We start from the raw sequence: 16,799 nt of genomic DNA, 5'->3' as shown, positions 1-16,799 counted from the left end.
AGTGATCATAGCGATCATCCTGGTTGTGCAAAAGAGCTGCACTCCGGAGAGCCCTGACCTGCACATAGGCAACGAGTGTGTGTGTGTGTGTGTGTGTGTGTGTGTGAGAGAGAGAGAGAGAGTGTGTGCGCATCGGTGTGTGCGGTGCGTGTGTGTGGCTGCCCACAGTGGTGTGCTGCAGTCCGCTTCCCCACCGCTGTTGAGTAAACTACATGGACATTAGCGGGCGCAGCGGCACCACCACCGAGCCAGCGTGGATTAAAACAGCGTGTGTGTGCGGAGAGCCACTCGACAAACGACAGTGTAACCCTCTACGGAGCCCCGGTGTGTAACAGCGAGTCCGATACACCAGTTTACAGCCGAGAAACGGCAGAGGAAAGGCTGTTGGTGAACTCCGCGGTGCCGTGCATTGTGTGTCAGACAGGGAGAGCTCGGCGGGAATGGCTTCATCTCCGTGCGGCAACAGTAACTTTGATTCCGGTCTGGAAATCAAAACTCGCTCGGTGGAGCAGACCCTTATTCCTTTAGTATCGCAGGTGAGTACCCCGCAAACGTAAAGCAAGTTGCTATGTTGTCATATGTGAACCTATTGTACTTTTAAACCCCACTTCGGCTCCACAACAACTGCCGTGTTCGGACACATGAGGCTAACTTTGGCTCTCGTGTTTACCTGTTTGCACACGGATGCTACATGTTTCCTTCTCGTGCCGTGTTTAAAGTCTGTCTCACGCGCGGGGAATTTACCACAAGTCGCTACTTTGTAATTACTGCCATTGTTCTTATGAATAATGCGTAATAGCGCACCGCAAAGAGATTAGCAAAACTTTTAACCTGAGTGTGTGAACACACAGATTTAGTTGTTGTTAGGCAGAAGTTAGGAGGCGACAGAATTACATAACGTACTATAGTGAACTCTAAATGGGCACGCAGTAGTGGGAGCAATGAAACAAATGGCCCTCCGCCCAAAAATCAATGAAATAATTGTGGTATTGCTCCCATGTTTTGCTGGAGATCACATGAACCGCTCCTCTGCTGCTCAAGAGGGCATTAAAGTTTTTCCCAGAAGTTGCGTGCTCCCCTCTGCCAGTCCCAAGCTGCACTGTGACTCCCACTTCTCTAATTGGGCCACTTTGAGGCACGTGTTTTGTTTTTCAATAAACAGAAGTGGATGAAAGACCCACTTAAGGCCACTGCACTCTTTCAAGGACTCCTCTCTTGCACACTTGAAACAAGGGTCCCGGCTGTGGAAGCATGGAGTTTAGGCTTTTAGTGTATTAGTGCAATAAAACAGGCCGCTAATTTTCACTGCAGGAACAGTGGCAGGGGATTCATTTTTGCAGAGCTTCTGCTTCTATCGTGACTGTTTTCGTGTTGCTTAGGATGGGAGGTGGGTTGCATCTCCTGAGCAGGGGCATGCCCGTCAGTCTTGCAAATGTGGACATCCTCTTATTATGCAGGAGGCTGTCGGGCCAGAGACCTGTAAATGATCTGTTGTTTCCACTGAGAGACAGTGGAGGAGAAGGGCCTCTCACTGGACAATAACATGATGGAAGGTCCCTGACTCCTTCCCCCCCATGTGAACACTGAAAGCCTGCTTCCTCCCTCACATTGCACTGCCTCATTTGAAAGATATGAGGCCATCCTGTGCTGAATGGACCAGGGGATGGTTATCAGAAAAGGACATCTGTTAGGGGACGTGCTCTCTGCGTAGGCTGTTCGTTTTGTGGTCATTTTCAGTCGCTCTTAAGTGCACCAAAAAGAAAGTTTGGGAGGAATCAAATCCAGGTCAGGTTATACCTGCAGTTACTGTAAGAATACTTGTAGTAAGCACTGCAGTAACATTGTGCTAAAGCATACAGTAAATCTGCTGTACTCTGCGTTATCTTAATAATATTTACGCTGCAGCAAACTTATGGTGCACTCCTGCCCTCTGAGGAAGACTGGCTGAGCTCCAGTCTATAGCATAGAATGTGCTGCATATTCGAACAGTATTCAGCATATTACAGTCCACCACTGAATAGTGGCCCTCAAGGACAATCTTTCCTAACTTTTTTTTTTTTTTTTTAGCTCAGTGTGTGAGGCATGTCCCCATAGCAACAGAGTTCTGCAATGCTGAAAGAATCAACATTTCCAAGGACCGTTATCTTCATATGTGATGTGTTGCTGTTGTTGTTGGGCTCTCATCAAAAGGACCGTCACCCAGTCGGTGCTGACCGGTGCATTAGCTTCACCTGCCGTGAGCACTTTTTGTCCAGTGCGGCGACATGCACACAAATCGCTCAGTTTCTGCAAATGTGCACAAAACGTGTTTCTAGAGCTGAACCATTTGTTTTGCAATGATGACAATTGATTTATCATATAAGTCATGCAAAGTCGAGCAAAAATTATATGTTTTTTGAGTGTCCAGCTTCTCAAATGTGAACATTTCCTGGTTTTCTTCGTCTTCCATAATATTAAACTGAGTGTCTTCGGAGTTGTTGGTCAGTCAAAACATTTGAAGATGTCGCCATGAGCTGTGTTACTTTTGATGGGCTTTTTTTGTGTGCAATTTTCCGACTTTCTGTAGATCAAATTATGTATCGCTTAAAGGCATAGCACGTATGTTCCATTTCTCCCATGATCCCACTCTACTTCATAATGCCATCTCCGTATTTTGTCATTGTTCTGAATTCTGCAGCTATTGTTTAGAGGCAGAAACTACATACAGTGCTGTTCTGTTCTGTGGCACTCTGATTAACGCCTTAATGTGACGCAGATAACTCATTTTCCCCTGAGAATCAGTATTGCCTTACATGGGTTATAATTGAGTTATTATAGTCGGTGTAAATGCACTGACTGTGTGGGCTGTGTTGTGCAGCTTTTCCTCTAATGAAGCTTTGTATGCATGTGTGTGTTTGCACGTGTGTGTATGCATGTGTGTGAATGCATGTCTCATGTTGTAGGGGTCATTAGATAACCATCAAAGAGGAAATGAAAAAGCAGTGTCAGTGAGAAAAGCTGGAGTTTGATAAGGTATTATGTTGTTCACTATCCCCTTCTTTTATTAGTATGTATCTCCAATCCTCTCCTCTCTCCTCGCTATGACGTTGATATCCTCAGGCCTCTGTTATCAGCTCCACTCCCACCAGGGTGTAATTATAGGCCTGGGAGTCTCCCGGCCTTGCAGTACGTCCATACACACACCAGACACATGCACACAGTCCCACCCACCACTTCTCTTTTCATGCTTGTATGTTCACCTGTCTCATTTAGTCCTTGCATGTGCACCACTCAGATTTTTTGCAATTTAGACTGCATCTGAATGAGTCCTGTTTGCGTAAAGGTGGCCATCTGGATGCTTTCTAACTGCTTCATTTTGACCGTTCGCTCCACCCTTTTCGAAAAAGAAGGGGCTCTTACTTGATTTAACAGAAGCACTCTCCTCAGCTAGGAATTCACTAATGTGCTGCACTCCACCTTTGCTGCTACAGCCATCTCCATACCAATGGACCTGCATTGTGAGGGGCATAGTGAGGGTAATGAATTGCTCTGGTGGTGGTCAAAAATGTAATGGGCATCACACAGAGAGAGGGGAAACTAAGAGAACGTGTTTGCTGTTGTCCTACCTGTGATGTGCTCCGTAGCCAGCTGGAAGGCAATTAGCGATAATCTGGCTGCTTTTTCCTTGAGATCCGACTCCTGTTTTGAAGTGGTGATTAGTGAAATAACAGTTCTGTTCCTGTTTTTTTTTTTTTTATATGTAATTGAGGTGTGTTCCTAGTAAAAACACACCAGCCCTGTCTGGGGGCGGACATGGTGGTCCTCAGGTTGACGAGGTGTAAGGCTGTTGTTTTGAGGTAAAGACGTGTGGGAACGAATGCGGGCCAGGGAGTGATATCTGAGACTTTGATCAGATCGGTGAACATTTTAAACACTTGTGACACCCTGGCCTTGTGATTGCATAGCTGTGCCGGCTCCATCATTTTTCTGCAGGGCTAAGCCAGGAGTTTCTTAAAAGATTTTCTGCTATAATTGGGCCTGGAAAATCCGCTCTCTGTCCAAGTTTGTTAGCGTTGACTTTGTCATGCTTCCAGGGGTTCTGTGGCGCTCGCAGTTTTGTCTTCTCATGTGCCAAAAAGGACTGTGGGTGAAAAAGCTTTTCCACGTTCGTTTTGCGCACAAACTGGATTGAAATATTGCCCAAACAAAAGCTCAGTGGCAGGTTTGACGGTGTGATTTGCTCAGAGCGTTAGCATTTTGTCACATAAACTCCACATTAAACAAAACGCTGGCAAAAAGAAAGCGCTCCATAAACAGACTCCTCACTTACAAGCCTTGTAAGCACGACCATCAGTCAGATTTCCAGCCCTTTCTGGAAATCTCGGAAATGGAGTTTCATTGAGGTATGAGGGACTATTTTCGTCTTAGCGTCCCTGGTCCTGTGGTGGGGTGACATGACAAACGTCCAGCTAGTGAAGCTGTTTCTTATACCCAGACAGAGAGGCATTGCTGTTGCCACGAGCCCTAACAGATCTGCTTCCTCCAGCCGTATGATGATAATGAAGACAAATGGGTCCCTGGCATGAAGGTGAAACCACACGAGGATTACGGCGCGCCACAACCATGCATGCCTGTGCATACACACTCACAGACAAAAATATACTAACCTGCTCGGGATGAGACAGAATACGCCTTTATTGTGTGTATTGGTGTGTGTTTGTGGAAGAAGAGTGGGGGATTCCAGTGTGGTTTGTGTGTCTTTGTATCTGCACACTTTGGTATGTGTGATTGTTTGCTCCCGGACGACAGAAGCTAAATGAATCCGTGGTGCCGGGTGTTTGAGGTTTCATGTGTCGTCACCTGCATTTTATTTGTCACTTCACCAGCCTTCGACCCTTTGAGGCCTCGACCAAAAACAACAAAGTGTCTGATAACATATTTTCAGCACAGGCCACCATTTTTCCTGTTTTGCCATCATCAGTGGAAGATTTTGAAGAGTGGCCAAGGTATATGCTAACTCTCGCACTCATTCTTTTGCCTATAGTCATCTTTCCTCCCCTTCAGTTTGAGGCTGGCAGAAGCGTGCAGTTTAGTGTTTTGTTTCAGCGGCTCCCCTCCGGTTTAAACATCAAATATCTGAATCGCAGTGAGCCTGACTCACATTATTGTTGTGTAAATGAGGATCTGAGGCAAGCTCTTACTCAGTGGTAGGTAGTATACACAGGCAGTCAACAAGCCTGTGTCATCAAATTGAAATGAGATGTAATTCCACTCAGCTCCCCGTTTTCGATTGAAGTGGTTGCATTAGTCAGCTAACTTTGTCAGTTTGGAGAATTCAGATTCTCTTTTGATGATTACACTCTAAACTTCCCACAAACACACACACACACACACACACACACACACACAAACGTAAACACACGTGTGCCAGGCTTGTGTGACCCGTGCTTCCCCCTTGCCCTCCCTCTCACGCCTCTTCTCACTATTGCTATCAGGGGAGTCATTACAAATCTCTGTTCTCTTTAAGTGCCGATAAAAGGGTCCGTCTCACTCGTTGATCCATTGACCGCTCTCTGGCTAATATACTTCCAGATGAGAAAGTTGTGTGTCTTTGCAAGTGTGTTTTCGTTTGGGTGTGTGAGCGATCGCACGCGTCCCAAAAGGGACCGGTCGCCCCCAACAGCAGAGTTAACTTAATGGTGAAAAAAGCTATCTCACCCTCTGCCATTAGGGCTATCTGAAGGCTGTGGCTAATGGCGATAACTGCTTTTAATTGTCTCAAGGAAAGCTTCTGCCTCCCTCCAAGACGTATTCCTGCAGCAGGGAGCTTGATAAAGTATTGATTAGGCATCCTTCCCATTATCAGGCAGCCTCGGAGTGACATTACCTGTGCTCGCATAGCTCTAAGACTGGCATTCTGTGTCAACTGAAAACGGATCGCTATGTCAGGGACCTGTTGTCTATAAAGTAGTGTAATGTGGTGGCATTAAGGTTAGCAGATAGTTTGGATTCATTCGTCCAGGTTTTGAGGTGGCTTGAAGAAATAGTCTCTAAGAAAACTGTTAAAAGTGAGTCCTCATCAAGACCAACCCCTGGTTATCTCTGTAATAATATGTAGATATTGAATTTTTCAAGTGCATTTTTTATTCTGTTATTGCCGTGAAAGAAATTCAACTAATGAAGCGTGTACCCTCTTTGGCCTGCCTTACTGTAGCATTCTTGTTTGTATCAAATGGCTTTTTGGCCCATTACCAGCCTGTATTTACAGCTTATTCTTTGTTTATGATGATTAGATAGTGATGAGACTTCTCATGTGAGCGTGAGCACGCAGGAAGAGATCTGTATCAGCGCGGATGTGGTGCCTAATGTAGCGTGGTGTTTTACGTTGTCCAGCCTCACTGGAAGAGCCCTGTGGATTGAAACAGATGCATAGACACACGGCCAGAAGCACAGACAAGGACGTACTTATTGACGTTAATTACTCTGCAGTCGAACAGAGGCCATCTGTGAACTTTATGGGAAACAGTACATCAGTTTCCCTGCCAGGTCTTCTGTAGCGAGCTGGTAATATTTCAATATCAACGCGTCATTAGAAAGGAGGCACCGGCATGGTAAGATAGCGATAACACAGTTATTTGGCCTCCTCCTTGCAGCACTGAAAGCAGACACAGAGATATAAGGATAGACCGAAACATGAGGCGTCACTGTACATGCTGACAGGACAGAAGAGACTGAAGTGTGTGAAAGGACGGCCCACTTACTGTAATCTTGTACCATGTATCCTCCCACCCGCCCTGTCATGTATTGCCAGAGATATCACACAGCGTATCTATATTGTCTGCTGCCTGGACAACCACAGGCAAACAGATCAGTATTTGGCGGGCAGCTGTTTATATCCCATTGTCTTTGTGTTTGGCGGTTTCTTGGCTCGGTGGAGTGATAATTCCAGTCCCCTGCACATGACATTGACTAGGACAGTTGTTCTCAATGTGGGGGGTATGGGCCTTGCTAGGGGAAGCTCTGCAAATGCTGGGGAAGGTAGGGAAACTGGCTATGAGTTTGTCTTATACAAACTAATATAATGTTGCATAAAATTCCAAAAATGTGTCATCTTAGTGCAACATGATAAAAGTTAATGGATTTTGACACTTATATTATTAGTCTTTGTCTTATCTTGATTTGGGGGACAATCACGTTGAAGTTTTTGAACTACAGTTCCCATAGTAGTCTGGAAGAAGCAAACAAGAAGAACAATGTTGCCATGGAGTGAGTTATGTAGCTGTGGGCTACAACTACAGCAACTTTTTTTTAAAGCTTATAACCATTTACATTTGGGCAAGTTGGCACCATTGAAAGTATACCAAATTAGCCAATAGCAGGTCCTGTTTGCGGCGTACCCATGGATGTACGGACAAATATCACTGGAGTACTGTAATACTGAAGAAAACTTTAAAACGTGATGATTCTCAGGCAAGTTCAGGACTAATCAAGTTCTGGACATTTATTCATGATTGACATTGGAGATAATGTTATGACTGTGTGAAGAAGCATGGATTTAGATGCAAATTGTGTCAATGGGTTTTAGTTCCTTAAGGGGCCGTACCTGCCTTTCACCTCATGCTGTGTGCCTCATGCCTTTGAAACCTTCTGCTCTATGAGGTAGGCCAATCCTAAAATACACAAGTAATGAAGTTTTCCAAAATGTAAAGGGGATGAATGTTGGGAACTGCTGGATTAGGATCTCTGCGATCTCTGCAATTGTATTGGAAAATAAACTTTGTCAATACTGTTGTTTGCTTCGAATATCAGTGTTATATAAATTCTTCAAGTATAACTGTCTAATGATTTATTCCTTTTAAGGTCATACAACACAGAGCTATCTGACGTTCATCCCAAAGCTCTCGTAGTCATCCTGTTTGTTCTCCTCTTCGTATCCAGCAGCAACATTGCTGACTGTACCACAGAGGAATCCTTCGGTCTGGCTTGTATGTGTTAATTGCTTTCTTCGAGCGTCTTTGAACTTCTCCCCTCTCGATAATGAGTTCTTTTAAAGAGATGAGGTTTGACATGACAGAACAAAGAGAGTGTGAAGGACACGGAGAACACAGAATACCAAACGTTTTCTTATCTTTTCTCACTCTGAATAGGCAGAAATTTCAAATATTTAAAGCATGCTATGTTGCTCTAACCTTCTTCCCATGGTATAATGTATATATATATGAAAGTATGATTTCTATGTCACTTTTATTGCCAATGTGGGTTGATGTATAATTAGCAGTTATTGGATAAATTCCTCTGTAAAATGCATCGGAAAGTGTCACTCTTGACCTTGTGCAACAGTATCGCTTTCAGTGTGAGGACATAAAAACCCAGTAGAGTAAAACTTGAAGTCTAGTGATACAGGGCGCACACTGAGATCCTTCATTTTACGATGTGAGTTCAGGGTGTTGGCTTGAGGAGGAAGTATCAGTATGTAAGAAGCTATTGCACCTTGTTTGTATGCCTTCCATCCTTCCTCTGTTGCACTGCCCAATTTCCTGATTTTGTTTTCCTGTCACACTCCTTATTCTCTTGCTCTTTCGTTCTCTGTCTTCAGCCTTGTGTTGAGTGTCTCCCATCTCTCTCCACTTAGCCCCCTTTTTTCTCACTTTTAATCTCAACCTCTCCAGAGAGTCCGGTGTCCCTGCTTCACCTCATTAATTTTGCCGCCCGCTGAAAACCTAGCCAGTGGCTACAGGTAGTGCACGGAGCTGAAAAGTTCAGCCTTACCTTTTCTCATAGGATCTTTTATCTCGTTTTTTTTTTTCATCTGTGCTGTAAACTGAGACCTAATCCTCAGCCCTGCACCTATTCTGAAGAACAGTAATGGGAACAGCATGTAACCAGCTCAGCCAGATTTGACTGTCCCTTTTCTTTGACATAGAATACTTGAGAGCGATCGAGATGATGGTGTTCTCACCAGCTTTTGTCTGACCGTCACGTATCTTCAGGGGAAATGTTTTAGGAAGCCAGCGCAGTGTTGAAAGCACAATTGTAGGCAGATAGTAGATTTAAAAAAAAAAATACCAAGAATAGGAAAAAATCATCTGAACTTGATGCTGATAAGATTACCCAGAGGTGGTCGGCTGTTACTGAACAAATATGGTTTCTTCTCAAATACGGTGCAGCATGAAGCGATATTTAAAGTAGCTGCATTTTCACAGGCCATTTACAAGTTGTTGTTTCGAATGACAGCTTTCAGCATGGGTATAGCAGGTCAGCAACTGGGACGAAAAGACGCAGCAATGCGAGTCCTCTTTAGGTCCCATTACATAAAGCAGATTGCTTGTAGAGATTATTTGCATCACATTTTATGGTTTGAATTCAGATGAGGCAGAAATGCGAAGACAGTTGTTTCGACTATTTAGATTGAGGACAGATTGAGCTGACGTATGTGTGCGACCCTAGTGATGCTAGACCGTGATCGACACCCCTGAAATTACCTGATACTTATCAGTATGGTGGGGGCGTTCCCATCTTGTCACGGTTTCTGGGTGACTGGAGCCGGTGGATGACAGCTGGGGGCCAGCCAGCCGGTAAAACACTGCACAGTGTGGGTGGACCTACACACACACACACACACACACACAAACACACACTCAGAGCGCCAACCCCTATAAATAAGTTAAAGTCACTCACCTTCTATAAATAATGTTCCGCTTGTTCTGGACGTTCAAGCGTGTCTGTTATCTGAAGGGCTGAAAGGAGCTTTTTTGAGTTGCTGATGATATGAAAACTTCATTTGTGTTTGAATGAGGGTTACTGATAGGAGTATTTATTATGGGTGGGACTTTATTTTACTGTTTAGATTGGATCTCTGTTTGTGTATAAAGGCTCCTGGTACTGCTTCAAATAAATGGTTTTTGCGGTTTAAACAGTGCCCGACTGGAACTTCAAATATGTAATAACAATAATGTAGTGAAAGCATGATCCCTAAGCCCCCTATGAATGTGTGTGAGAGTCAGTGTGTCACAACACAGGCCATTATGCAGCCTAAAGTCGGGGGGGCTGCATTCCTTCACCGGGCTCACATTTCGAGCTCCTACAATGTGCATCGTGTGAGTGCTGTCTGAAATTGTGTCTTTATAGGAGCATCAAGGCTAGGGTCAAAAGTCAAAGTCTCGGAGGGTGAGACCTTTATGCATCCATATCCATACTGCCTGGTATGCATGAGTTAGCACCTCTCCCACCCCCAAGGGCTTGAACTTCACCTCACTCCGTTCGCTCACCACTTTCATCAGTGAATCCTCCTGCTCAGCCGCTATCCCTCTGCATTAAGGGTTTTGATGTTTGGTTTGACACACTTTATTGATTTATTAATGTAGTCGTTCACTTTTTAAAGTCCCTTTCTTCTCAAATGTCAAACCTTCAAGGCCACATTCTTAGAAACGCCCTATTTTTCTCCTCCTGGTTGAGGGTTCATCTCGCTCGGGGGACAGTTTGCAGTCATGTTGGTTTTCTTCCGCACCTGATATCTTATCTTCAAATCTCCTGCCTTTCATCTGTAAAAAAAAAAAAATGACACTGTCTCAAAAAGTGGAAGGGCAAAAATCCTGGAGGTAACTTGTGAGAATGATTTCATCAGGCACTTTGTGTTTTTATTTGATTTGTGCCTCTATAGGCATCTCTGAAACCAAGCCCATTTGTCATCGTCACTTTGCGTCTTCATTTAAGAACAACAAGCCTTATTATTTAAAAGCCAGTGCCTTTGTGTCAGGTGTATTGGGTCAGCGTCGTCAAAGCAGCCGTTCTTTTTCTGCAGAACAGGCTATCTCTGCGGGAGGCTGTCACAGAGCCTGGTTAAGCCCCTTTCACACACTGTTCACTGCACACTATTATTTGTCCATTAGTTGTAATTACCCATCATGATGACTGATGGAATGTTTTCGAGGCTGAGTTGGCAAGCAGTTAGGATTATCCTGTTGAGGACTTTATATAATTACCCAGTCATTAAACACCGCTCTGTGTGAAGACAACCTGAGGAGGGCGACGTTCGTACCTCCGGGTTGTGGAAGCAGCCTGTTGTCGTCATGCTGTGTCGCACCCAAGAAAGTGACTCTGGGTTGTTTGTGCAGCGGTTGATTCGTTATTGAGCCCAAACTAATCTCCACCGCTGCTATTTTACTCTGAGGATCGTGCTTTGTGAGGCCTGTTTTACAAACTAATCTGATATGATGACACGAGGATGCAGGCTGTAATTTTCATGATCACTTTGGATTGGACTTGTGGATCATCTAAACGATGCTGGGTGATGGGTCTGGCGATAGTTCTCCGACAGGTTGCGTCGATTTACAGTTCCGCCTCTTTGGGTTTTACACAGGTACTCATCAATCTTCACTGTTGGCCCAGGAAATCCTAACTGAGATGATTAAGGAGCAGAATGTAGAGCCTCACTGGAGTATGCCCCTTTCAAGTGCTTTCATATCAGGTTTCAACAACACAAAGAGATCATGGAGGGGGACAATCAAAGTTTGGAGTCAAATGGCAAGAACAAAGTAGGAGTAGCACTCTGAGGCCACATAGAGTTTTTTGGTGCAATGGTCAATCCACAAACGCTCAGTGCAACCACATTGGCAGATGCAACATGCCAGTTTGTTTGACTTCATGACTGCATGTGTGGAGTAGGATATCCTGTTGAAAAAAAAATGAATAAGCTATGCATGTTCCTAGTCAAGCATCGTAAACGAGGAGAAGCGATGCCTAAACGTGACCGTAGCCTCGGTCAGACCCACTGACCCGTTGTGTTCGAGCTGCATGTGGCTATCCTGCAGAAGATCTGTTCAGTGTTGTGTTACATCAAAATCATTGATATTCGTTAAAAATTTAAATATTTTTAATATTTTCTTATTGCGTTGTTGAAATTTTATTCACCACATGATTGGACACTCAGTCTCATGACAAAATGTGCTTAAGTCATAAAACACAGAACTCAGAAAAATGAAAACAGAAAACAGGGAAGCCAGCTATGAAACAGGATTTCATAGGGCCCTACCTATGGATTGTTTCTTTTGAAGGTGCCTCATCTCAAAAGATTAGTCAGAACTAAATTATTCATCTCATAGGAGATAATTGTTTTCGTGGTTTGCTTTGTGGAGCTTGAATACCATGCACCTTAATTAAGATTGTTGGGTTTGGTTATTCATTAGTTGCAAATTTTAGTCTCTTAATGCACACCGACAACAGGCCACGTCTGCGATCTAAACCTTCCACTGAGATGTTTTTGTTTGCCGCCTTTGCCTCTTCTCTTCCTGGAATGTAACCACTTGCCTAATACAATTAAATGAATATTCTATCACAGAGCTGTAAGTCTCATTCAATTAGTGAAACCAAATATGACTTCAGCATCCAGGCAAAGGCTGTTTGCAAGTTATAAAGCGTTCTCCTGGATGTTGCAAGCTGATGGAGAGATTTGAGACCTCACATGCAGATGTAATGTTTGATGTTTCTGTCTTTCTGCAGCGTTTTTGCCTCATTTGTTACATTTCATTGCCAGATTAAACAACTGCCATATTCTTGTAAAAGATTTACTCCCAGGCTGAAGTATGAAGGGGACATCTCTATGAAATAACCTGGTCTGCCATGGAACAAAGATCCCAGTGTAGCCTGGAGAGATCTGTACCTGCATACGCTGTGCATTTCCACATCGGTGGGATCTCATCTGCATTGCCCTGCTGCCTGGTCCTGAGAAGTCTTTGATATTACGTCTTGGATGTTTTGCGAAAACTTGCTTAGATCGAACAAATCTGTGCTGTCAGGCAGGCCATCTAGGTTTCAGTATGATAACGGTTAAATCCACCGAAAACAGTAAGATACAAGAAAATTTGTGTTGTCAGCATTCTCAGTTTTGTTGTTGTTGTTTTTTTTTTTTGGGGGGGGGGCTATTTTACGTTTGTTACAAGCTGACATGACTTGCTACACACTTTAGGACCCTTAGTATGATTTGCCTGTTGGCTATTTTCAACAATTGGGAGGGTTTTAAGACATTTTATACAGTGTTTTTTTGAGATAAGCAAGAAGGTGCTTGTTTTTCACTGCCTCTGAAATATTATTGACACCCTTAAAATGAGAGCTTGTCAGTGGCATTCAGCTGCCTCAGTTTCAGGTGCATCGCTATTGCTGTATCATCACCCACACACTGGTAGAAAAAGGTTGAGCCTATCCCAAGCATATAGACTGGGGCTACATTAATGATACATCTAGGGAAACATGTTTGACTTATTGTTTCATTATTTATTTGACAGCGCAGCCTCCTCTGTTTTGTGTTTTGCTCAAAACAAGCACAGAAAAGATCCCTTTCAACTGCAAACTCTCAGATTATCTTGGTGGAAACTTTTCACTTCTCAAACTTTAATGCTTAATGTAAGATAGGAAAACTGCCGTCCCCACTGTAGAGATTCAGTCAGTTCTACTTAAGAGGTAGTTTGACCGTGATGTCACCCGTTGGTTTGTGGACAACTGCTCTGAAGCCTTGAGTCTGGCATTATGGCCGTGGCCATCTTGGTTTTTTGGAGTCAGAAGTGACCATATTTGGACAAGAGGGTTGGACTTGGTAGGATACGCATTGCCACGCCTCTGTCCTGATTGGGTCTGATGATGAACCTGAGGACACGCTGTGATAACGACTTGTCAGTCAATAGGTAGCCGCACCCTGAAGCATACCAGCTTTTTCACTCTAAATGGGACAATAATTTACAAAATGAACATCATTCTGTAGTGAAGAAGCCTTGAAACTAGCAATTGAGACCATAAACTCAATAGGAAATTTTACTGAGGAAATAAATCAAGTGAGAAGTAGGGCATTTACATACAATCAGACTTCTTTTTGGAGTCGCCCCCTGATGGCCATTAGAAAGAATGCAGTTTTAAGGCTCTTTTCAGACCTTGAATCTCCGTCCACTGTTTATGCCAAAGGATGAGAAGATTGCTTGTATCTGACATTTTGTCACCGCCATGGAAACACTAGCTAACTGCTAAAGTACAATAAGGCCATCAGGCATCCATTGATTGCGGTTAGTTATCGGTTTGATTAATGGCTTACAGTCTAATAATGTGTGTCTGTATTGATTACTGACGGTGGCTGATCAGGCTAATTGTTGTCTATTTCTCATGGCTGCACGCAGTAAATGGTTGCCCTTTGTGTATTTGTGTGTGTGTTTTCTACTTTCCTCAACATGATGTGCTTGATGGTGTTATTTATGACTCATTATGAAACTTGAAAGCTCAGCATTCTTGTTGGCCTTTTCGTAGCTTCCCTTTTATCACTAGTTTTATCACTACTTTTAACACTAACATTTATTCAGCTAATATTCCTCTGTGTACGATCTCTATCTCTCTTTCTGTCAGCTGCTGTGTGTCTGCAATGTATTTATTGACCAACAGTCTCGCCGTGAGAAGTTTCTGATCAGTGTGATAAAAGTGTTTGAACTAATTTTTGTAACTGCTCTTGTGATCTCAGACTCAAATGCTAATAGTTGCATGGGTGCTGAATCTTGTTCAGATTTAATCTTGATCACCGTAATCCCATTTAAAGACTTTATTCATCATTAAAATATAACAATAACAATTAATACGAGTTGTGCACATTTTAAAAAATCAACAGACAGAATTTTGTTACGCTTTCAATAAACTTTTCAGTACACTGAGTCCTAATTTTTCATTACATACTTTTCTGTGTTCATAATATGTGATTAGGGCTTCGCCTTTGAGTGACTCTCTTGGTGCTGTTTTTAATGCCGCATTGCCATTAGATTAATTGTGAAAAGTTTTTTTGCACCACCAACAACTGCAAAGGGTTTTGAAGAGAAACGAGGTCGGTGAACCACAACAGTGGTTTGTGTCGTGGTCTGGTGTTCTGCAAACAGAGGAGATCGATTCCCTCTGCTCCGCTTCCCACCTTAGTTAACCTTGGATCGTGGTTAACAGAGCGAAAATTGATCCACAGCCATATTTTGTTTGTCTACCTCCTCAGCAAGGACCACTGAATCAGAGGTCACTCACTCACACTGTCTCCTCTCGTCTGTCCCCAGACCGACAGAGGAGTGTCTTTACCAGCTCACTCTACAGTATCTAAAAACTTTTAAAAAGAGTCATTTTGCTCTGCAGCTCCCCTCAGCCCGGCCTTCTGTTTTTCTCCGTCGCAGCTGTCCACCCTCCTTCCTTATTTACTGTATGCCCTCTGCCACTCTCCCTCCTATCGCTCCATCACAGCTGTCCGTCTGCTTTTCTCCCAGGTTTATCATTCTCTCTTATCAGCTGCTGCTGGGCCCTCTCGGCTTCCTGCACCTCATATCAGCCTGACTGATTACACTGCAGATTATGTGTTACTGTCAGTGCACTAACAAACCAGGTCAGTGAGGTCCCACAATACGTTTGGAATGAATAATGCATCCACTCAAATGTCAAGTACGGCTGTCATGAATAAAAGTGTATCGTGGGCATTACTGATTGAAGATGACTGTTTTAATGAAGACTGATTTGAACTTGCTTGTCAAAATGTGTCATACATAAACTACAACTGGCTCAGGTCGGAGTGACTCTGGGGAGCTCGCTGCTCAGCACCCTCAGTGGGCCCACTTAAGACTTGATAGATTTCCCATTATTTTCAGACAGCCATGATGGAGTACCAGGAAGCAAACAGCCTGTTCTGCTTTCCTTCCACTCCCTGAGTGGAAACACTACCCTGCTATGGCACATGAGTGGTAAGCCAGTCTGCTGCCAAGCCCTGGAGATGAATACTTCTCTTCATGTGAAACAATCACAAATATGTAATCTGGAAACCCTGGGCCATGTTTTCACCCCCCCTGTTTGGAAATCCGTCTCCGAGAGGTTTCAGAGAGGCTATGAACGCTTGAACCGTGGCAGAGCACCAAGGATCGATGCCAAGCTGTAATACCAGGCAATAAGTGGGATTATATTTGTCGTTTATTTGACAGTGAATGGCCCCTTGGAAAATATGAGCTGACTTTATTGGTTTTATCAACTGTGTGCCAACCTTACAATCTATTCTGGTGTTTTGTCTTGGCTTCTCTGCACGCACGTGGGCAGGCTGAGCCGATTGACTGTCACATTGCTGTAATGTGGAGCCAGGCGCCCTTCACCATCAGAGCAGTTGCGGGAAAAGCAACAAGGATTCAAAATATGTTTAAATAACGCTAATAACATTTGACTTGCTGTATTATGTGATTTATATTCCATTCAAAGGAGAGTACTTTTACACATTGTTTTGAAGGCTCAGCCAAAAAAAGTTATAGCGCAAGTCTGCACTGTCAGCATTAAAAATGTTTTGATTGATATACTTGTTAAATTGGTTTAAGTGCTTTGTCCAGTAAAACATATCTGCATTTTTCATTATATTCAAGGGGCTCCTTGTTGAGTCAGCTAGTCTGACCAAGCTTGAATTCTTTACACCCCCCCCTCCAAAAAAATAAAAAAGATGATGCACACTGCTGCAGCGCTTGCTTGCTGTTGTGCCATGGTGCGACAAAGGCTGGAGCAGGAGAGAAAGAGTACAGCGCTTGACACGTTTGCCGTGCTGTGAGTTGTGCGAAGAGCCCGGAGCTAACATTTCAGTTGACTACTCAAGGGTTAGATGCCACCTCAGCTTTAGTGGGAAAGTCACGGTCACCTGCAGAGATTTAACTGCGATGAGGACAGTTCACTAAGCAAGTCAAGTTATTCCTTTGAGCATGAAAATACACAGTGGAGGCAAATGAAACAATGTATTGACATTAGTATCCAAAACATGTCTCCAGTCCTGGTCATGACGACTGGAGAAAACATAT

General features: G+C 43.6%; 1 protein-coding gene across 3 annotated transcripts in view; it reads left to right on the top strand.

Moving 5' to 3' along the window:
- The first annotated feature begins 226 nt into the window (after window positions 1-226).
- Window positions 227-16,799, top strand: part of ctnnal1 (catenin (cadherin-associated protein), alpha-like 1) — a 47,182-nt gene continuing 30,609 nt past the window's right edge. For all 3 annotated transcript variants that reach the window (XM_041955581.1, XM_041955582.1, XM_041955579.1), the window contains exon 1: window positions 227-536. In XM_041955581.1, the coding sequence (XP_041811515.1) occupies window positions 441-536 (96 nt within the window). In that variant the 5' untranslated portion in view covers window positions 227-440. The remainder of the gene's footprint in view (window positions 537-16,799) is intronic.

Source organism: Chelmon rostratus, chromosome 16, assembly GCF_017976325.1.
Source record: "Chelmon rostratus isolate fCheRos1 chromosome 16, fCheRos1.pri, whole genome shotgun sequence".
NCBI classification, from domain to species: domain Eukaryota; kingdom Metazoa; phylum Chordata; class Actinopteri; order Chaetodontiformes; family Chaetodontidae; genus Chelmon; species Chelmon rostratus.
This window is presented reverse-complemented; position numbering and strand designations above follow the sequence as displayed.